This window comes from Biomphalaria glabrata, chromosome 6, assembly GCF_947242115.1.
Source record: "Biomphalaria glabrata chromosome 6, xgBioGlab47.1, whole genome shotgun sequence".
In the NCBI taxonomy this organism is placed as follows: Eukaryota; Metazoa; Mollusca; class Gastropoda; family Planorbidae; genus Biomphalaria; species Biomphalaria glabrata.
Window position 1 is genome coordinate 26808268 of NC_074716.1, and position 23326 is coordinate 26831593.

Genomic DNA, 23326 nt, shown 5'->3' on the forward strand with positions numbered 1-23326 from the left:
GCCAATGAACTACTAATGAAGTGTTGCTTGTACAGCACTAACGACATTTTCTGTATGAGATTTTATCACATAAAACATTTTGACGGGGAACTATGGTAAGCATACTATGTTATAGTCGGTGTCAAGCACTCTCCAATACTGTTAAGATCATATTTAGTTATTGTTTGTTCTTATTGCCCCGGGGGCAGGAGAGTAGAAAAATATATATGATGCAAATATGGCTTCAATTCTTTGCTTAAGAAGTGAATGTAGATTTCTAAAAAAAACTGACCAAAAAAAAAAACAACAATATACCCCCAAGTACTTTTATTGGGATTGATACTCACATTCATGTTAGATGTTCTATGTATTCTACTACAGGATTGTGAAACATAAGATCGAATTGAGCGATGAAATTTTGGCAATCAAAAAGAAAAAAAGTTAGTTTGTGACCGCATGGGATTTAGAGTACTTGAAAATGTGTCGACTACATCTGGTCATTCCAACGAGTAAATAAAAAAAAATACAACAAAACATGGAAGACGCATTTTGTGATAAATCATGGTCAAGTTGATAGTGATGTTAGTGAAACTAATTAGAATTTCACAAAGATGGTAGCTACTAATCCTAATGACAAGAACTAAACAGAGACAACAGAGATACACATTTAGTTCTTTAAGGAGTTTGGAATTACAATTTACTTTGAACACTTACAAGGACATAGTTTATTGATAGTCTGAAGTACAGGAGAACGCGAGCCTTAATGTCTACAAAATAACAATATCTATTTCAGCTCACAGCCTTAGTTTTAATTGTGTAATTCAAGATATAGGACAAAATATAAAAGGAACAGACTAGAAGAGACTTTGAAGAGGCTAAGTTTGAATTTGAAGAGTTGAAGTCTGTTTTTTTTCCCCTCAGTTGATACTATTGCTGTTTATCTTGAACACAGCTGAAGGGTTACTTCCCTTGCTCGGTCTGTCTCAGTACAGAAGCAAAGATTACTCGCTTCTTCATTCCATGTAGATGTCTTCAGTAGGATGTGTGAATGCCATATACTCTTGGTAGAACCGCTTAAAAGCTTCTCTGTTGATGAGAATTGAAAATCATGAGTACAGTGTTTAGAAACTTTAGTGTTTTAATGTAAAATAGTCAAGTTCCCCTTTCACACCTTGCGATCTCTAGGGCAGATGGTGTAAAACGTCATCTCTTTCTGTGGCCCACGGTTAACTCGAGGGTGTTATGTGGCCATCACAACTACCAACAGACTTTACGTTTCCCCATCTAATGTCAGGTACCCCATTAGAGTTGGCTGGACTCAGGAGTGGCCTGAAAATCCCCAAAACTCAAAATCCTTGTCTTGACCAGGGTTCGAACCCGAGACCCCCTCGGTTTGGAAGCCAAGCGCTCTACTTCTCAGCCACCACGCCCTCTTTGATGTAAGATAATTCAAATTAAATGCCGAGTTAACCCCATAATAAACATACAGTGAATTGGGGAGGCACCACCGATGAGAGTGCCATTAGGGTGTGTCTAGGGCAAGTAGCGCCTCTTTAACTTTGGTTTGCTTCCCTAATGTCAGGCTCCTATTTAGAGTTAGCAAACTTAGTACGTTCTAAAAATACTAAACATAAATCTCAATCTTCAACTTGAGACCCTTTCTTATGGAAGCCATGCGCTATGCCACTTGGCTAACATGTTGCTGTATATTGTGTATACAAGGCTGGACGGGGAATTCATTCAGCACGGGGTCACCGAGATCCCAAAACAGTTTTATTTTAGCATGATCTTTAATGGCCAGCCGATGCAAAGTCTTTTAGCAAGGAGGAAGAAGAGGTAAAAAGAGGAAGAAGATGTAAAAGGAGGAAGAAGAGGTAAAAGGATGAAGAAGAGGTAAAAGGAGGAAGAAGAGGTAAAAGGAGGAAGAAGAGGTAAAAGGAGGAAGAAGAGGTAAAAAGAGGAAGAAGAGGTAGATGAGAAGGATCTGAAGGAATAGGGGTAGGAGGAGCAACAGTATAATGAGTAGGAGCAGAAAAAGCAGGAGGGTAAGAGGAGGAGCAAGAGTAGAAGAATGAGTAAGACGAGGAGGAGAATGAGGAGGAGGAGAAGAATGAAGAGGAAAATGAGAAAGAGGAGAATGGCAAGTACAAGGAGGACGTGGAGGAGAATGAACAGGATGAGTAGCACAATGAGAGAATGTAAAGAAGGGCCAGGAATAGAACAGGAAGAAGAGTGAAATGATGCAGCTACACGTAGAGGAAGGTTTGTCACCTAGTCATTCCCTGAGAAGATAGATTTAAGTATGGGCTATAGACTCAATGCATTTTCTTTTTGCAATAAAATATTTTTTAAATAGTAATCTCTATCATCTAAAAAACAACAACAAAACAACAACTTTCTTCTAAATGTACTCTAGAGATTATAATCGACAGCCTTCACACTGTATAATTGTATTTAATAGAAAATCACTTTATGGAATGATATCGATGCTTTTGTCAGTAAATTGTTCAAACTCAAACCAAATCCACCTACCCTACAGCATCACGGGCTCGATGAGTTGGTCTGTCGCCATAGAACACGTGACATGCAAATTTATACTCTCGGGGATGTTTTGTTATGAAAGCAAAGTATCTGTAGACCAAAGATAAATCAACAAGGTCATTTTTCAAAAGTTTATTTCAAGACTTGAGTGTAGTTATTATACACACTACAAAAGATATACTAATCTAGTTTTATGTTTGATAGTATTATTTATTGCGCGTTAATAATCATTATTTCCCTAATAAGATGGAGCCTAAAATATTAAATACACACACAGTATAAAGATGTATGGTATGGTAAAAAAACAACAAAAGATATAATGTTATCCAATGAAACAAATCTGTTCCGTTATCATTTTTTATTCTCTTGTTGAATAAACATTAACTCATTTTATATGAAGCAGTCTTGGTGGCGCTATTTACAAAGTTTATATTAACTCACTCTGTCTGGCTAAAAGTTTGTAAACGTTATTTTTCCCACACCCAATATCGGATCAAGATGAAATTTCGCACAATTATTTCTTTACCTGAAAATACAAGAATCATATATAAAAAAAGAAATTTATTAATTAACTTTTGGTAATTAATTATTTTGTTTGGTATCTCAAACAAGGGAAAGAAATCGTACTTGACAGATGTATAAGTTGAATTAGTCCCCTTGAGGAGGCCTGAGCAATTAGCGAACTTTTTGTATGCATTTAAAAAGTGATTACCGTAACATTCACATAGATACCCCCTTCTTTCTCCCAGTCCCCTTGCCAACTTGCCTAGACACTTGTTCTAATCATAGCGAATTGAGAAAGCTAAAAGCATGAAATAGGGCTAAACAAACAAAAAAAACAGTTAGTAAAAATATTTCTAATCGCCTAGATTTATTATAGTTAGTCTTGATCTATTAAAAATTTAATTACATGACTAATCCAAACTAATTGATACAATTACACTTAATATAAGCTATTTATGTTTAATTTTTTTTTGTTTTTCTTGTTATTTTTAGCCTTTGTTACACAATAGAATCACACATTATGTAGATGTTATTACCTGTTATTTTTAGGATGTGTGCCACAAAACGAGATATTCTTGAGTGCAAAAAAATGTGAGAATGCGTCTTTCTGGTGCTGTGAATAAAACAGATTACTATAAATATAGTTTCTGATCACGTGGCTGTTGTAATGTCTAGATCTACATCCTCAAATCTAGTCACTTCGTTTTATAAGAAGGAAACAACAACTTACTCCTTCTTTGCTTTTGTCTATCATACGTATACCATACTGGTTGATCTCGAGTGTACTCAAGGAAGCAGTGTTGACTTTATCTTTCTGTGTGGCAGCCACCTACATGAAGACAAGGAAGACATTTTAGCGATTGGCTGCGGGTTTAAACTCACATTGTTATGGGGCTACATTAGCCCCAGTGACATCAAGGCACAAGAACTTAACTGATAGTTTTACTTTGTTTAGAGAAATTTTTTACTTTGTTTAGAGAAATTTTCGAAAGTTGTCAACATTAAAATTTAATTGCACTTTCAACTGATGTCTAGCTCCTCGGCTAGGGAAAAATGGGGCATACACCTCTATAATAGGTCTACTGTCTAACTCTGATTTGGATACCTTCAATTAAAACATGAACCTCAGTACTAGGTCTACGACCTAACTCTGATTTAGATACCATTAATGAAAATGTAGACTTCATGCTATTTGTGAGACCCAAGGATCCCAAAACAGACCATCATTAGATGCAGGGCCGGTCCTACAGGTTGCGAGGCCCTATGCGAAACGGATTGCGCGGGGCCTATTTCTCGTTGGATAATAAGTGAAAAATAAGATTTTGTATTAGAAAAAAAATTCGTCTTTGCGTTTTATTTATAGTTTACTAAGTACAAAATCACTGTTAAATTAACTTTACAGTAGATAGTAGTTTTCCAACAAAACGCCGATAAACATTCAGATCTGCCTTTTAGATTTACTATCGACTAGCAAAATATCGTTGTTGTTTTTTTCGAAGAGGTCGAGATAGATTTAGATCTATATTTGTATGCCAGTGACTATTAAAGTAATTTAAGTATTTGAACTTCTTGTTTTGGTTAAAATTCGGCTTATTATTACATTTTTATTAAAAGAAAGCTGACAAAGCCGTTTCGTTTTGTTTTTTTTAAATCGCGAGTAGGATTGGTGTTTTCTATATTGAATGACACCCTGAAATGACAATTTTGTCTGTTTTCTTATCTTATCTTATATAATACAGGAGATTTGCATCAGTTTTCAGAAGATTTTATAATTTCAGGAGATTTTCATGACTTTTTCTTATTTTTTATAATTTCAGGAGAATTCCAGGAGCACTTTAATAAGTTAAAATGGTTTAATTTAATAATTTACACCTAGAATTCGCATCGTGCGGGGCCTATGAAAGACCGGCCCTGATTAGATGCATTCCTTGCACCAACCGATTGTTATTCTTTGTCTACTTTGTCAAACGTGAGTAAGATTTGAAACTGACCTGGTTTATAGCTTGTATGAGAGTCTCATCCCCTTTGTGTGAGGTCACTTCTATTGAGCCTAAAAATCGCATGCTAAACTTCCAATAGTCTTCATCATCATCTGCAAACAGAAATATCACATTTCGGTGAATGTCTGGCATCATAACGGTTGAATGGTTAGTCGTTTGTAACATTCAGAACTGACATTCCACGAGTCGGGTCCCAAACGTTAAGACAGGCACAGTCTTACACAATTAGCTACTAAACAAAAGTAAGACATCTTTAGATCAAACGATGGTACAGACTCTGACCAGTAGACTTCAGATGATCGTACTTACAGCCCTAAAGATTTATTTCTAACATTTTAAAACGAACATTTGGTATAAAAGTTTAAAAAAGGTTGTCAACAAGTTTTCGGATGCCAGTCTGCTTTTTTTTTAAAACTAAATTTATCAAATTATTTTTTTTCTGCTCTTTGCACTTAAAAAAAAAAATGAAAATCTCTAATAAATAAAAAAAAAACCTGTAAAGAAATATGAATGAGAACAAAACATTCACAATATTAAACACATAACAAAATCAACAGTAATAATTTACCTGACTCTTCCAAGAAGTTGAGGTCATTAGCATACATTGCAGGGAATATTCCTTTCTCTCCTGTCCGTAGATTGACCCCTGTACAATTATATAAAGGAGATCACTTTATTTCCAAAGTAACAAACACAAATCTTTTTCAATGCAATAAAATTAACTTCTGGAAATTAAAGTGGCATAAGATCTACTAAAGTCTACTCAAATCAAAGTGAGCGGTGTAAAACTTGTCTAGGTCCGTCACGTCACAGACTAGATTGCTTATATTCTTCAGTGTAACGTGTCCGGTCTAGGTCTTTCAGAAACGTATGTCTGATAACAGCGTGCTGCCGGAGATATTAGATGAAACAAAATATTTTCCTCAAATAGAAATCATGGCAGTATTGAACGCGCACTAAAAACATCAAATATAACTTAATTTCAGTAGTAAAAGTAATGACATTGCGTTCTATGGGACAGGTGATGTGAAGGTCATCTGTTTCTTTGGCCCACGGTTAGCGAGAGTGTCAGCGTAACGACCAACGGACCAACTAATGTCAGGTACCCATTAGAGCTGGCTGTTTTAAAGATCCCGAAAGTAAAATTCCTAATCTTCACCACGATTTGAACCCTGGACCCCGGTTTGAAAGCCAAGCGCTTTACCACTCAGCCACCGCGCCTCCTATTTCAATACTAGATTCGTAAAATTAGACTAATGATGTTCTTTTACTTTAGTCCATTCGAGCCATCATCATCTCCTTATATAAACTCATTTCCTAGAAAATATTTGAAACTGTTAGCCTCCTCCGTTCGCTTGTTCTACCTTTAACGTTCATGTTTTAGCGAAAGGGTGAGAAGGCTATCAGAGACCTGGACAAAAGTAATGAATGTGACTATGTTAATTATCCATAAACAAATGGACAATCATTTGTATAACTTGACAGTAAATAGACTAGTTAATGAACGGATATATGAATTCCCTTTCTATTAGTATACAAGAAAACCAATAAAAAAATTATTAACCGTAGTTGTATTAATCAGTTTAGATCATCCATTTAATTGAATTTGTAATAGATCTAGAATAACAGTAATAAATCTGTGTGATTACAAATATTTTTACCAATTGTTTAGCGCTATTTCATGCTTTTAGATTTCCCAATGCGCTATGATCCTATCATTTCTCTCGACCAGTTGGGAAGGGGGAGAAATAAGAGGGTGTCTGGGTGATCGCTTTTTAAAGGCATTTATATATTTAAAAAAAGGTTAACGACCTGTATTCGACTTGAGGGCTGAAGCCTCCACAATTTCCTCAAGCCAATATACTAATCACTGTGCCAGAGAAGTGCTTATGAAAATAGAAGGTTTGATACTTATCTATTGTTAGTTTCAAACTTTTATTTCCACAAAGTATAAAGGGGACTAATTGAACTTATATCACCATATCAGTCAAGTACAATTTCTTTCCCTTGCTCGAGATACCAAACAAAATAATTAATTACCAATAATTAATTAACTAACTGATTAAATTTTTTATTCTTGCTTTGTCAGGTAAAAGAAATAATTGTGGAAAATTTCAACTTGAACTTGGGTGTGGGAGAAATAAGGTGTACAAACATTTTGTTAGACAGACAACCAGAGTGAGTTGATCTCAAAACTAGATGGTCCCTTTAGATGGTACCGGAGACAAATGACGCAAAGTAAAGGCTAAGACAGGTAAATAAGACAGCGAAGGAAATATAACTCAGGGTGAGAAATGATCAACAACAAAAAACATCCAGCAGCATTTGTGTCTCCAGTGAGACTGCATCCAGCAGCATTTGTGTCTCCAGTGAGACTGCATCCAGCAGCATTTGTGGCTTCAGTGAGACTGCATCCAGCAGCATTTGTGTCTCCAGTGAGACTGCATCCAGCAGCATTTGTGTCTCCAGTGAGACTGCATCCAGCAGCATTTGTGTCTCCAGTGAGACTGCATCCAGCAGCATTTGTGTCTTCAGTGAGACTGCATCCAGCAGCATTTGTGTCTCCAGTGAGACTGCATCCAGCAGCATTTGTGTCTCCAGTGAGACTGCATCCAGCAGCATTTGTGTCTCCAGTGAGACTGCATCCAGCAGCATTTGTGTCTCCAGTGAGACTGCATCCAGCAGCATTTGTGTCTCCAGTGAGACTGCATCCAGCAACATTTGTGTCTCCAGTGAGACTGCACCAAATGTCTGCGCATATTTGTAGGAAATGGCGCGAAACTCTCTGAATTTACATGAAAAGCTTTGGAAGGGAAGCAAAAGAAGTAACCATGAACAAGGAAAATAGTTAATTTCAATTACACTATTATGAAGCTGATGGTCTACCATTTCTCATTCAATTTAGTATACAATATTGTATTTAGTAATACAACTATGCTTCATTCATGTAGATGCACATTCCACAGAGCTCTACATAATCAGGTTTACATTAACACCCCAGCTCATGATTTGTACTTATGACAGTGCGCAATTTATGTGTGTCTATTTATTTATTTAAACCTTTACTTAATACAAAGAAACATTCCAGTCAAGGGCGGTCATTCGTGCTATAGCCGTGTTCAAAATAAAAAGACATAAGTCAAATTTAGTTTTAAAATGATCATGCTGTGAAAAATTATAACAGTCAAACCAGAGTTTTCACTGTGTGGTCAATTAGGTAGTTTTTTTTTTACCTAAGATATACGTAGCCTTACGTAAACAGTATAATTCATAGGAAAATCTTTAGAGCCGTTTTCGAAGTACCCGTCCAGTTTCCACTCAAACTTTTTAATTTTTCAACTCATGAAGAATGAATTTTAAAAAAAGTGATTAAATAGGATGAGTCGTCTAACCCACAATGCACCAGCTACGGTTGCACGCATTCACATACGCACTACCAACTATAAGAGAAGTGCAAACAGAAGTGCAAACAGGAAGTTTACTTATACATTGGATTCACGAACATTCAAGTTTATGAAACAGAAGATTAGAGAATGAAAGGAAGTTAATTAGAAATAAAATGGTTGAATTTATTTCCAATTGGAGATTTTTTTCTTTAAAATCTATAAAAGGGGTGACAATAAGTTTAAAGTTTCATGTTAAATACTTGTATAAATTTATTATTGAAATAAGTTATATTTTGTGATAATAGTGTGTGTTCAATCTTTTCGTGATGCTTGCAGAATTACATTATTTTATTTCGTAAATTGGATTTAGGTTATTGACCACCCTGTCCAATTCATAGTCACAGTGGACATAGACTTACCTTCACACCAGAGATCATCACACTCTTTAATGACATGCAGTGGGTCACCTATACCGATGTTAATTTCATCCTTGTGTCGAGGTATGAACCTGTGGAGACCTCTGTGAGTCACTTCCAACTCTTTCGTGCTCGTCACTTTATTTACATTGCTCTTTTTTTGGTCGTTAGATGAACCTGTCATTAAGACATCTTTCTATTAGTGATAGTTTTGTTCTGCGATACAGCAACAGATTATGCAGTAAAAAAATGACTGAATCAAGGTTTTGGGAATACAAAATTCCTTTCCAAGCAATAAGCAAAAAGTAAAAGAGGTTTAAAGTAAAAAATAGTTAAGTTCCCCTTTCAGACTTTGATATGATGTTAAGGTCATCTGTTTCAATGGCCAACGGTTAACGAGCAGGGCGTGAGGTGGCCAGCACAACGACCAACCTCCTTTACTTTTCCCAACTAAAGTCAGGTACCCATTAAAGTGGTTGGATTTAGGAGCGCCTTAAAATCTCGAAATTCAAAAAAGCCCAGTTTTCATCGAGATTCGAACCCAGGACCCCAGGTTTTGAAGCCAAGTGCTTAACCATTTAATCACCGCGTCCCCAAAAAGAGGTTTAGACATATAAATAAACCAAGATAGTTAAGAAAACATATTGGAGAATATCCTAAAATACCATTTGTTCTTAAGATCTTCTAACGCCAAGACAGAAGGCGAGATGAATCATTGGAGACATAATAGATGGACGTCTGAACTTTTGTCTTTAAAAGTGTTGTTTTTTTTCAAAGTAGTTTTAGTGTCAGAAAACAAAACTAGTTACGAGAAAACAGTTCGCTAAAGAGCAGAGCTAAATTCTTATTTTTAAATTGCTACATTGTTTCGAAGACATCACGTGATCCAGGCCTTACATTTGATTGGTGTTGAAGTAATAACTTTATGTTGTCGTATAGAAGTGTTGGTACCGGAAGATGTTCTGGAGGTGTCATAGCTGACGTCATCAACTGTGGACCTGGATGTACAAGATGAGCTCCTTGACCTTGTCAAGGAAACAAACACAAATGGCACACAATGTTAGCTAGATATAACAACGGTGATAACAAAGATAACTGATGGATAGAAAAGCTTTGAAAAATAATTAGTGAGTACAGGGGATAGCTTGGTGAATTACATAGTAAAGAAGATTGTTTCAAAGTGAGGCCAAAACAGTCTTTAGAAAATGTGAGCTACTTTAAAAAAAAAATTATGTCTAGTTCTTAATCATGTCATTGACATGGAATAACATTTGAATGTGTGTTGTTGACACGCCTTTCAACCATGACAGATTGTTTTGATATATATAAAAAAAAACACAACAAAATGATTATATAATATTAATAGATAAAACAAAGATAATTATTTATCAGAAAGGATTTTCTAGTTGATATGCAAATTTTTTTCTAAGCGTATAAATAAATATGGACGGTCTTTCCCTTTCTCTTGGACTGTCTAACTAGGTCCAGCCTGGTCTGGTTTGGGTTATTGTCACCTCGGGGACAGAGTGACAGAGAAATCAATACCAGTGAATGTATTTCCTAATGGTCTCTCAGACACTCTCAAGGGAACAGGAAATGGCCTCGAATTTCTTTTTGAATTTCTTTATATAAAAAAACAAACAAACAAAAACAAATCTATTTATCTTTTAGAAATTGCATAAAAATTTTATAAACTTAGATTACGAAAGAAAATAGAGATATGTAAATTGTAACTAACAGTTATGTCAACTTTAAGAGCAATGATACATTTTTGTCTGAAATGCTTAAATATTGTGCGCGTGTGTGTGTTATAGATGCATTCACCCATTCAATCATTTCGTTATAAATACACATCACACTGTCTCTTAATGCTCAATCTAGTGGGCAATATCTCAACCAGAAACAATCCATTCACCTCCCATTCAATCACCTATGTATACATTGAACAAGTTCATCTATCTATCAATCTGTCTACATTGAACAAGTTCATCTATCTATCAATCTGTCTACATTGAACAAGTTCATCTATCTATCAATCTGTCTACATTGAACAAGTTCATCTATCTATCAAACTGTCTACATTGAACAAGTTCATCTATCTATCAAACTGTCTACATTGAACAAGTTCATCTATCTATCATACTGTCTACATTGAACAAGTTCATCTATCTATCAATCTGTCTACATTGCTACCAAGTTTATCCATAGATAAAACATGGTTAGATAAATTGCACTTAGAACCCTTATTATAAAAGATCAACTAAGGATTTGAAAACTATTTAGGTGACAATTTTCGCTGGACTGGAATTCTCAAAGAACAAATTCACAAGACCTAATACGCCCTGAAAGATGTTGTCATTAGCCAAGTTTACACATTTAATGACCGTATGCCGACGACGCCTATTCGGGTCTACAAGTAAATGCAGACAAGAATGACGGAGAGCCTAGATTGAGTGGCATCCAAAATTGACCTCCACATAAATTCACTCACTCCGTCTGTCTGTCTGGTACAAATTTTGTACACGCTATTTCTCCCACTTCTCATTCATTGAAACTTTGCAGTTTTTAAATGCCCCTAACAAAATATGAATCAATCAAAAAAATTAAACAATTAATTAGTAAATTAGTGGTAATTAAATATTTTTGTTAGATATAGAAAAGGGAAATAAATATAATAGTCTTGAGAGATTAGGCTGTAAATGTGGCGTTCTTTTCTTTCACATGCTGTTTTTTTTAAACATTGTTTATATTTTGTTTGTTTTCCTATTGAGCCGCGCAATTATTTACAAAATATCAGATGAAGATTTTTCAGACTTTTCTGATCAGCCCAACAGCTATCCACATTAACATAGCCTGACACAATTGTCTAGCCGCGATGTGCATCAACCGTGACGGTGGTTAATGGTTAAGATTTCCGAGTATATTGTAACCAATGTAAGATACATGTATTGCTTCTCAAATAATTTTAACTCAAAGAACCCACCGCCTTTATTTCAGGGTGATGACTTTGATAGCTGCTTGTAGCATGCGTCCAACTTTTCCCTGGCTTTTCTGATAGGTTTTGAAAGAACTTAACACCAAAAGTGTGCATTTTACACTTCATTTTCTCAATAAGCTAAGATTTTCATTAACACATTTCCAAAAAAGGAACAGGAGATAATCTCGGATTTCTAGACTCAAAAAAGAATATCCATCTTTGACCTAGATAACAACAGTTCTGGCAGCCTTTCACTGCTGTATTGATTATGGGAAGCTGGCACCGCGCGAGTTAAGGCGCAGACAATGTAGCAGAAGTGAGATTGTAGCTGGTACGGAGAGTGTAACAATAACTAGAATATTGACTTTTGAGATTATCTCCCATTCACAAGAGACGTCACAGAAACATGAGCAGAACAAAATATCTGGGTCTTGTTATAGGACACAAGCATTCGATTAAATGTCAGAAATCTATATAGGTATAATTATAAAATGTAGTAGATCATTATTTCTTTAACTTTAAATTTTGGTGCTTTTTTAATTGTATAGTATCATTATTGAAAAAAAAAATATTAAAATATGAAACCTAAGTATGGTGTATTGAATTATTAAATATGACTCTTCATCTATCCGTATCGCAAACTGATTTTAAATATTGATATAAATAAATTTGAATATAAAACCAAGGCAAAGAAATTTTGATAAATAAACTATCAATGATAAATAGCAAGCTCTTTGGTGTATTCGGGGTAAACATTTCGGAAGTATTGAAAAACTTTATACTTACAAAATATAAGATTCGAATGTAAACAAAGAGCAGATAACCGAGGTTAACATTTAGTATGAACATCCGCAATGAAAGTAGTTTCTGTTTATAATGACTTGAAAAACGTTTTACAGAGCTAGTGTAAAGGATACCTCAAAGCCTTTCGTTACCGTATACTGTCATTGCTAAACGCTAAGTAAGCAGATAAGCCAAAAACAAATGGCAATTGAGTTCATGATTGTGAATGTCTTACCTGGCCGTAGCAAACAGAAATCTGCTGGTGTCAAACAGGTGACCTGCATGTTTCAGGATGAAGGGGTAAGGGAACGGTAGCTGTTTTTCTTGCGGGTCCACGTCTGTCTTTGTATGACCATCGCCCACCAGGACGTCGTGGATTTCCTCAGCGATTGATTTCGTCATTTCGTCGGATATGACGTCAGCTAATGAAGAACAATTGATATTATGTATTAGCAATCAGTGTTCTTGTGTAATAGGAATAGAGTCTTTCATGGGCGTAGCCAGGAATTTTTGTCGGAGGGGGGTTAGGGGGAGATTTTTTCTCCCCGCCCCCCCCCCCCCCGCGAAAAAAAAATTATATTTGTATGTATGTATGTGTGTATTACATTCTGACAATTCATTTTTTTCGGAACATGTTTATTGTGCCCTAGAATAGGTTCTTCCTGTAGTTAGTGGAAAAATTGTTGACTCTCAGCCATTGCTAGCAAGGGGGTCTGGGAGAGCGCTAGGACCTCCCCCAGCGCGGGGCTTAGCCCCGCCGCCAAGAGCACTATTTCTGGTATTGAATGCCAACAAAATGCATATTCTGAGGTATCTACAGTGCATTTTCCTGCTATTAAAAAGTCTTATTTCAAAAACCTAGTGTGATATTCTTACTGACTTAGACCCTCCCGCACCATTCGCCGCATTTGCCGTCAAGCTATTTCCACAAAAATCTGTCACTGGTAATGTCTTAAACTTCTTCCCACCTGCTCCGAGGACCTCCATGAATGTGTGGCGCCAAGTTGTACTAGGATGTCATCCCATTTCTTATTATGCGTCATTCATTTTGTCGGGTTTATCGTAAATTTTGGACGGGGTTTTAAAATCAAAATCTTCCTTAACTGTGCTCTTGGAATTTGAGGATTGTCGTTTGCATTTTTTTGTTTTGTAGAAGAGGGGGATTTAACTGCAAAAACCCCTGGTAAGGGGTTTTAAACTCAAAACCCCTTGGTAGGGGTTTTAAAATCAAAACCCCCTTGGCTGTGCTGGGGCAAGTGATGGTTTAGTATTAAAATCTCACCTAAAATAAATAAAATCAAAGCAAAAAATCAGTCACTAAAGTCCGTCTTCCTCCCCCCGAGGGGGGGGATTTTATTTCGGGGGGGGGGGGTCACCCCCTGGCTACGCTCATGGAGTCTTTATTATTTCTACCAATATGTAATTACAGTCAAAGAATGAAATTCAATTAAATGTTGATTGTACATGCTATTCTATTTATACAGTTGTCTTCATAAAGGAACAAAAGTTTAAGAAACCCCATAAAGATCCTTTTCAATTAAATTCATTTAAACTTTTCATTACCAATTGTGCATTAGGGTAGATTTCTGTGAGTGACATGTCTTGTATAAACAACTTGTATGAACGACAGGACTCGTCTGAGTAGATTCTCAATAAATTTAGACATCATTTAACTAGAACTGAATCACTTCGTATTAAAATGCTATTCTAATTAGTCAAACCACAATTTTCACCTAAACAACTGTTTTTGGAAGTTATCTCCCTTCTGGCTCGGTAAGCACTGATAAAAGCGTGTGTGTGTGTGTGTGTACGTGTAACTTACCGTGGACAGATTGTATGATACTCTTGGCCAACTCACTCTCACCAATGTCACCGTAGTATGAAGTAATCAGAGACGGCTCAATCTGCATGACAGATCATGGCAGTGATAAGTGACAGGAGTTGACATTATACAAAATATTAAGTGAATTATTTTTATCAGGCGCCAGGTTAAACAAAAAGACTTCTTATATCCAGAGGCATAGCTAGGGATTTGGGGGCCCGGGAGGATTGACCTCTTTTGGGGGCTCCTTTCATTTTGACAATCGACATCATGACATGAGATAATCTACTTTATAAATAGTTTCTGTTTATAATGACTTGAGTCACGTTTTACAGAGCTAGTGTAAAGGATACCTCAAAGCCTTTCGTTATCGTCTACTGTCATTGCTAAACGCTAAGTAAGCGTTCAAATTGGTACAGTATTCAGTAAAATTAACAAGAAATAATCATTAAGACTCTTTTAATAAATAATACCGTTTTTTATTGGCGAGATAATGCACATGTGACAAATCTCAATTCCTATCGTTTCATGTCGTGCTTTCTGTGCATCTAAGGCATCTACAGCATCATCTACCTCGATAGTGTCTAGTATTTATGATTTCAGTGACATTAAAACCATGCTAAGCCTTTCTTGCGTCATTGTGCTCCTGAGATAGTTTTTGATTAACTTGAGCTTTGAGAATGATCTCTCAGATGACGCAATGGAAGTGGCCTGAGTTAGCAGTATTCGAATGGATGTTGCAAGGTTTGAGCACACATCATTACCATATGAAGCCAGCTACCTAAATATATCAATTGGTGATTGTGGCACTGGTTTGTTGATGAAAAGTGCTCGTGCATCAAGGACATCACTGAACAAGCGATTTGCCTGTATTTTATCAAACAGGAAAAAGTAGCAGTTTTTCAATAGCGTGTCATTATCCATAGACTCCAAGAGGTGTCTTGGTTCAAGAAGAAACCCAAAGGTGTCCACACTGTTTTCCAGCCTGTGGAATCTGTCCTTCATCTCCATATGAAGTCTGCCCAGCACTTCCGTCGCAACACGTTTGAATTGCAGTTCTATTGACAGTCCTACATCAGAACTCAACTCCCCATCAAGTCTTTTCTTTCTTCTGGTTATTTTGATTACAGGAAATCCATAGCATTCACTACCTTCTTTTGCTCTTTCGATGGATTGAGTAATCAGTTTCTCATCATTTTGCAGAAAGCATGAAAGGGTTTTAATTTCTTCAGAAGATTCCCATGTTGTAGTCCAGACTTTTGTAGTTTCTTCCGAACTACATTTATTTGGCGCAGGAGATTTGACCAAAATACCAGATACGCGAAAAATTCATAATTTTCCACTGCATGAAGATTATGTACATTGTTCATTCTTTCAATTGTTGATTCAGAAAGTTTCTTTAACAGCTTGATGATTTTGTTGAGATGCAAGGAAACTGCCGACGTAACTTCTTCTCTTGCGGACCACCTTGTATTACTCTCCTTTTTTAAACTTCAGGCTCCAGCTTCTTTCAGTTTGGCCTATCTGTTGGGTAAAATTGGAAAAAAAGTTGAACAATTCTTGTACAGTTCCAAAAGTAAAAAAAAAGGTGAGAATCGTTGGATCTATCTCAGCAGAATGAAGAGCTGCCAGGTTCAGAGAGTGATTATCACAGTTCAGAAATGTTGCTTTGGATTTAAGTCTAAGAGACGTTTCTGCAGGTCAGACAGACGGCCACTCATTGTGGCTGCGTTATCATAGGTTTGACCTCTGCACACATCGAAGTCCAGTTCAATATCTTTAAGAGTTTTCAAAACAAGTTCTTCATAATGTTTTCCATCAGGTTTCAAAATGTCAAAGTATTCAATGATTGACTCTTTTATTTCGAACTATTTCGAACTTATCAACATCAAAGTAACAAACTATTTGGGATACCTGTTCTTGATGAGAAACATCTGGGGTGGAATCAAGCATAAGAGAAAAGTAATTAACTTGCTTGACTTTCCCAACAAATGATTCCCTAACTTTATTGCTCATCAAGTTTATGAACTCATTTTGAATTTGTGGTGACAAATAATGTGTCTTCCCATATTCCCCTGGAGTCTCTTCAGCACTACTTCTCTCATCAAGAGACATTTTCACTGCTTCGACTGCTGTAGCTTTGTACGAATCATCTGAATAGTGATACTTCTCTTCGACACGTTCATTGTCTCCTTTGTTTTCAGTGCTCTTATCAGGTTTCTTCTTAAATGATAAAGATGATGAAATAAACTACCCTATGTACCAAGTTACTTCCCGAGAGTAACGCGCCACTAGTCAGCGCTATGGAAGCTACTCCTTGAAATTGAGAGTAACCCCGCACGGAAAGTGTTACTACTCTGTGTGGAATACATGCGACAGGGTCATCGACTTATAGAACAACGTAAAAAACAAGATGACATGGCAGTGACGTAATATTTAATTTATTTAGCAACAAATTTCGGACACTCATTTAGGGGCCCCCCTCAAGTGGGGGCCCGGGGGGATCTTCAAATTCTCTCCCCTCCCACCCCTTCACCCTAGCTACGCCACTGCTTATATATTCAAGTGAACTAGGTTATTATATATATAATAATAATTTTATGTTTATAATAATCTTTCAAACGATTCTTTTATCTTTTAGTTCATTAGTGACACGAACTTTAAGCTGACAAAAAAAACTGCTTCTTTAAAAGAATTCAATCTGAAACTGCAATGAATCAATACAATACAATACAACACAATACAATACAATACAAAACAATACAATACTCTCACTCTCTCTCTCTCTCTCTTTCTCTATGTGAAAGATAATTTCGTGATGCCCTGTCCTAGTTGACTGTGTTATATTTTACAATGTGACAGTAATTTGATTAGTTCTTGAACAGAAGAAAAATGTTTCTAAAGAGTTCTAGCCCAAACAACATCGACATTAAGAACAGAAGTAAGAAAAACAATGGCATTAACAACAGAAACAACAACATTAACAACAGAAACAACAACATTAACAACATAAACATTAACAACATTAACAACACAAACAACAACATCTTTAACAACAACAATAACAACAGAAACAACAACACAAACAACAAAAACAAACAATAGCACCTTTAACAAAACAAGGAACAGCAACATTAACAATAGAAACAACAACATGGTACAAAAAAAAATGTACAGTACGCCAGTAACAAAACCATCTGCAGCCAATGTTTGTGTAGAGAAATAAGGAGAGTGTTTACACTTTTGTTGTGTCGTAGTTTATGTCGTGAATGTCTCAGCTGTCATTCTTTCACAGATATTTTACAATGTGTGTATTTATGGACTGTTTCTGATGTAACCATGAGGAAAATAGGGCGGATGTTTCTGGTTGTGTATGCCCTTCGCACTGCGGCGTGGGGGTGGTGTGGTAACGAGGCGGCTGATGCTCTAGCACGAAAAGGAGCGCTGGCCGTGCCCACTTTCGTAGCCCCAAGTACATTTAACCAAGCTACGACATTAATCCGAGAGTGGGTACGTGACAAGTGGTTTAAATCCTGGGATGGCTCCGACAAAGCCCGTGGAGCCTTTCAGCATTTGCATCGCCCGGACCGCGACGATCCATGGTGGAGGCTAAAAAATTCGCAGTGTAGAACGGGGCACTGCCCTGTTAGTGCTTACTTTGCCCGGTTCCTGCCAAATTTTGATGCCCACTGCCGACACTGTGGAGAGTCGGTGGAAACAGTGACGCATCTCATGCAAGAGTGTCCGCAGCTCCGAGAGCTGCGGAGTAGTTTGTCTGCAGAGTCACTTGACCTGTATAGGAGCTTAAAGGCACTACTCCTAACAGCAGAGTTTCTCGCCAAGGCTGAACGGGAGGACTGATCCTTCCAGTCTTGCCACCAATTGGAGTTCATTTCTGGTTGTGTATGCTGAATGGATTCTGATGAAATAATGACGTTGGTTGACGTAAATCTAGTTAATAAATACTGTTGAGAATGGGGAGACAAGCAAGTGACGTGAGACCAAAAGACGTGTCATTTTCATGATTTGTATCTTAAATTATTTCCAGTTGATTTTCTAAATCCACTTTCAAATTCAATCTGTGTACATTTATAAAGAAAAGTTTTTATTCAGTTTTATTTCACAAGAAGCTTGTTTATGTTTATTGTGTGGGTCTACTTCGGTTTACTTCCACTAGCTGTTTGGAGCTACAAGCCAACGACCGGACATTTACTGTCCACTTCTTTCGATTTACTTTGGTATTTATTCTTTCACCTTTCAGGTTTTGTGACCAACTGTTCGAGGTGCCACAAATATTTCATTGACCAGCTTCCTCGATGACAATTCTCTGCCTCTCCTTGACTTAGTCCCTTCCATTGACTTACTGTTCTTTTTTCTTCCCTGTACGATTGAGGAGAAACTGAGTCCTGAAGACACTGAATCCTTTGTGTACCAATTGCATTGCGTTGATGTTTTCACTTGAGTTTAGTCGTTGAGTAGAGTTGACCATGGAACATATTACCTAGAGTCTCCTGAATGCTGTAGTTTTATCTCATAAATATGCGTGTGGAGTAGTTCTATTCACAGCCCCAACAATTTGCTAATCGATTGTTTTGAGTAGTAGTGAGTACTTTATAACGTTTGTTCTTAAATTCTTTAGACAGTGAACATTGATTGACATCATTTCTCAGTATTAAATTTCATTAACATTCCATTCGTTAGTTATATCATTTCAATACATTTCATTAACCATACCAGCTTTGACTTTCTAGTCCTGTCGTTATCTTTTTTTTCTCATCACATTGTATACAAACTCAGTTGTTCGATGTTATAGCCACACAAAAATTTACAAATGTTGCAAAGATGTTGATCTGTAGCATTTTAAAAGTTTCCCAAGCGACTATTTCACCTTGACCTTAAACTATCCCTTAATCTGTTGAGCCATTGAGGCACCACACAAGATCTGTCGATCTCTTTCTCCGTTCCTGTCTTTTTGCTTCGGATTGAATTTCATTCAATGCTGTCTTCCCATCGCAATCTCTGTCTGCCTCTTCTTCATTTTCCTGGTATGTTCCCCAAAGGAAAGTCTTTGTGACCTCTGAGTTTACATTTGCGTTCTTTAACTACTTAGTTCACATTTTAAAAAATTCAATGTTTCCATATTTTTTCTGTCTTAAAGCCCTATTTTAAATTCTTTATAGACAAAGAAATATTTGTCTGAGCTGAGTTGGAAACCTGTGAGGACTTCCTCGATTCTCTAATGTGAAGTGACATTCAGCCAGGAGTAGAATGTTATAATACATGATAAGTGAAATGCAAATTACATATAAACTACTCACAAATTTATCGTTTAGAAAACTATAATGTTTAACTAGAGTGTATAAAGTGTGGACGAAATCTTCTCGGTTCTTATAGATTAAACAAAAAATTAAATACATTCATAAAAAAAGAAATACATCGAAAAAAAAAAAAACCATAAAAACAGAATCAAGTTTAAATGTAAATTTTATGATATACAATGACAAAATTAATAGTTTTCGAAATTTTACTGTACTAAAAAAAACAAAAAAGGTAACAATAAGAGAAAACGTGTTTTTAGATGCTAGTAGGATACTTCTCCAAATGAATAATGTAACATTGCTAACCTTGTTCAGATCAATGAAAGAAATTAGTTGTTGTTATACATTGAAACGTTACAGCCACTGACTGGAGGTCGCTATACAAAATGTGTTGTCACGTTGTTTGGACAAGTGTCTTTTACTTTCTCCCAACTTCAAGTTTTTTGTTTCCTCTACGCGTCCTCCTTGTACGGGGCCAGAGTGCCTTGTGTTTTTGTTTGGAATTGTTTGCTACGTTGTATGAGGTTGTCACTATTTCTAGTTTTGGAGTAGAAGTTGAGTTTTGTCTTTATTTTGTTTATAGGGTGCCAGTGTTGGAGTTGTATTTACTGAACTCGATTCTTTGCCAGTGGTGGCGTCGCTTATCTCCTCTGAAGTATCTGTTACAGTCTTGAGTCACATTGTCAGATTGGCGATTATTGACGGCGTTGGGTGTCAGTGGCCGTTACACAACAGTTGGGGATTAGTCCAGGTCTAACTCTATCATTGCCGATGTTGACAATATTGTGACGTCAGTCGGTCAGCGTCTGATTTACTATGAAATCATGGTGACGTTGTAGCAGTAGCAAGGTGCTTATGTGTAATTATTGAATCTATCTATCTATCTATCTATCTATCTATCTATCTATCTATCTATCTATCTATCTCTACACACACACACACACACACACACACATATATATATATATATATATATACTATTACTTGTTTCATCATTCTATCATAAAATACATATACATATTTCAGTATAATACAATTAAATTAATAATTTTGTTATTTAAATAATCATCCACATAGTTGATTACTCTAAGTACGACTGTGTGTGAATGATGTTCTTGTCAGGTTGAACCTCGGGACCTTTAGTTCATTAAGCTATTGAACAACCTAAATAAATCCTAAACCTGACATGTGCTAAACACTTTGTGAGCCCATTGTTAGATACATTTTTAACAATAATAAGACCAACTTCGTCCAAACTTACTTGTTTATCAAAGACATCTACATCTTCATCACAATCGATTGGAAGTTCCTCAGGAGCTTCTGGCATCACAACATCCTCGAAGTTGTCTAGACTCTCGTCCACGTCCTCAAACTCTCCAGACTCTTCACTTCCCTTCTCGTAGCCCTCGTCCCCGCCTTCATGCAGGCAGCGTCTCTTTGGGGGGATGCTTCCATCGTTGGAGTCGTACAAAGACTGCTCCTCGCACTCGTCCTCACAACACTTTGAAGCACGTCTTTTGCAAACTTCCAGGCCGGGCACATCCTCCAGGCTGCTGGAGAGCTCCGCGTCTGAATACTGATTGAACCTGCGCTCGATGGGGGCGCTAGTCTGGGACAAGTTCATCTGGGTCTCCTCCTCCCAGGTGTCATCGAACTCTTCTTTGTAGTCGTTGCCTTCTTCTTCCACGAACCGCTTGAACTCAGAGTCCAAGGGCACCTTGTGGAAGTTCTCACCATACGTCTCGCCGTTGAGGACGTGCTCTTGGTTGTAAATGTCCTTGGCGGTTTTGTCCGGCGTGTTCTGGCGGGAATACCAGCTGCAGCTGCTGTGGTTGTGTTGCCGGTGTTGGGACCGCGAATGCTGATGTCTGTTCAGGTTGAAGTCCAGGCTGGAGGCCGTGTTGTCTTGCGTGGTGTTGCTGTTGGACGTCTTGTAAAAGTTCTGGTTTTTCCTTGTTATGGTGTCCAGCGCTGGGCCGTTGCCGTTGTCCAAATCGTTGGCGGTGTCATCTTTTCCATCAATGTCAGTATAATCAGTGTCATCATCATCATCATCAAAACCGGGTGAAATGTCAACAACAAGTCTGAAATGAAAAATATTTGACGTCAACACCAGAAAAATAATATAAAGACAAAAACATCATTTCCTTGGCTCGTAAAAAATATTGATTTATTTGACTGACATTCGTCTCTCTATCTCTATTTACATCTTGCTTTATCTTTGCCAAACTTTTCTATAGAATTTTGTAAATAAAAACAGAAATATTATCAAAATGCGATTTCAGAATCGCATTAATCATGCTCGAAATCGGTACCAGGGCTACTTTTGACTTTATTGTTTGTGAAATAAAGTATGCTTTTTTTATGCACATGGATGAAAACCATTTCGGTAACAAGGTTGAAAAGAAAATTTTGGTGTCTCAGGCTCAATTTCCATACTATTATAAATTACTATCATCCGTATAATATTGAAATGATATGTAGAGGCTACTTATTGTCCTCTAAAAGCGCATTACTTTGTTTTACGAACATATATAAACTACTTTTAAAACAGGTAAAAACAGGTTTTAAAACAATATCAATCAATAGGAAGTATATATGATAATATATAGTATAATAGGATATATAATTAAATATAATCGCGACCCTAAAAATATTATAAACGAAGTCCTACAAAAATTCTTATTTGTTTTATGAAATGTCTGTTATGATCTTGTGTATAAAGTAATATTGAAGTACAAATGGCCATATTAGGCATTTATAAGTGTTTTGCATAGACTCTATTGGTTATACTCTCCAACAAAGCCCATTACTTTAAAAATGTTATTTTTTGTTAAAATGGAATATTTTCTTAGTCAAAGAACTGATGAATATTAAATACAAACTGAACTGTTGGACTTTTCAATTTAACAAACACAATGATGGACCAATCGCTAGATTGAACTTTGAATGAACTGAATGAAACTACAAACAATATTTGTTTCTATAGGAATAAATGAACAAACCTCAATGTTACGTCCGAGCAGAGGGGTCTGTGTAATTTCATCATGTTCGTGCTAATCTTCGCTGGAATCCTGTAACAGAATTCACTCAAATGTCCACGTCTGATGATGCCATTGAAAATGACCGAACATCAATTCAAAGCGTTCCTTGAGTTTCGATTTTAATACTTCATGTCTTGACCGTTCGTTCCTGAAGCCGCCTTGTTGACCATCGCCATTTTGAACACCATTATCATAACATGAGTTGTGACATCACTTCCAGTTTGAACCAATCAGATTTCATTTTGTGAACAGTCCGTTTACTGGCAAGACATATTTGTTGCTAATAAGCGAATAGTAGGAACTTTAGTTAGTTGAAAATTAAGAACATACAAATTGTTCATAGAAATCTTTATAAATTCTTGAACTGTCTATAAAATTTGATACGATTGCCATGAGTTAGCTATTTATAGTTTGTCTTAATCTTGTCTGTCCTGCTAATTAAAGATGTAAATTGCGTTTATTGAAAGGTTTTCTTGGCTACGTCGCATAACCCGATTCTCACTCTGTCTATTGGGAAGAAATAGTTTTTGTATGAATTTGTGCTAGTATACTGAAT

The 23326-nt window shown here is 36.6% G+C and overlaps 1 protein-coding gene across 2 annotated transcripts; it reads right to left on the minus strand.

Annotated features, from left to right (window-relative positions):
- Positions 1-291: 291 nt before the first annotated feature.
- LOC106070605 (uncharacterized) lies at positions 292-22968 on the minus strand. 2 transcript variants are annotated; one of them, XM_056034189.1, is made up of 13 exons: positions 22732-22968; positions 20988-21810; positions 14409-14490; positions 12822-13008; positions 9724-9851; positions 8830-9003; positions 5593-5670; positions 5016-5116; positions 3755-3853; positions 3561-3637; positions 2512-2610; positions 963-1065; positions 292-919 (listed from the first exon to the last, which is right to left on the minus strand). In XM_056034189.1, the coding sequence occupies exons 1-12, from the start codon at positions 22773-22775 to the stop codon at positions 993-995; spliced, it is 1965 nt and encodes a 654-aa protein (XP_055890164.1). In that variant the 5' UTR covers positions 22776-22968; the 3' UTR covers positions 292-919; positions 963-992. The 2 variants fall into 2 exon arrangements, with proteins under 2 accessions (XP_055890164.1, XP_013086002.2); XM_013230548.2 differs by having other exon boundaries at positions 292-1065; positions 22732-22967.
- Between the last annotated feature and the right edge of the window lie 358 nt (positions 22969-23326).

Excerpts from the sequence above, each read along its gene's own strand:
- LOC106070605 (XM_056034189.1), bottom strand. The coding sequence starts at position 22,775 with ATGATGAAATTACACAGACCCCTCTGCTCGGACGTAACATTGAG. Across the intron at positions 21,811-22,731 it reads TGCTCGGACGTAACATTGAG|ACTTGTTGTTGACATTTCAC; the intron begins GTTTGTTCATTT and ends TTTTCATTTCAG. Across the intron at positions 2,611-3,560 it reads ACACATCCTAAAAATAACAG|ATACTTTGCTTTCATAACAA; the intron begins GTAATAACATCT and ends TTTGGTCTACAG.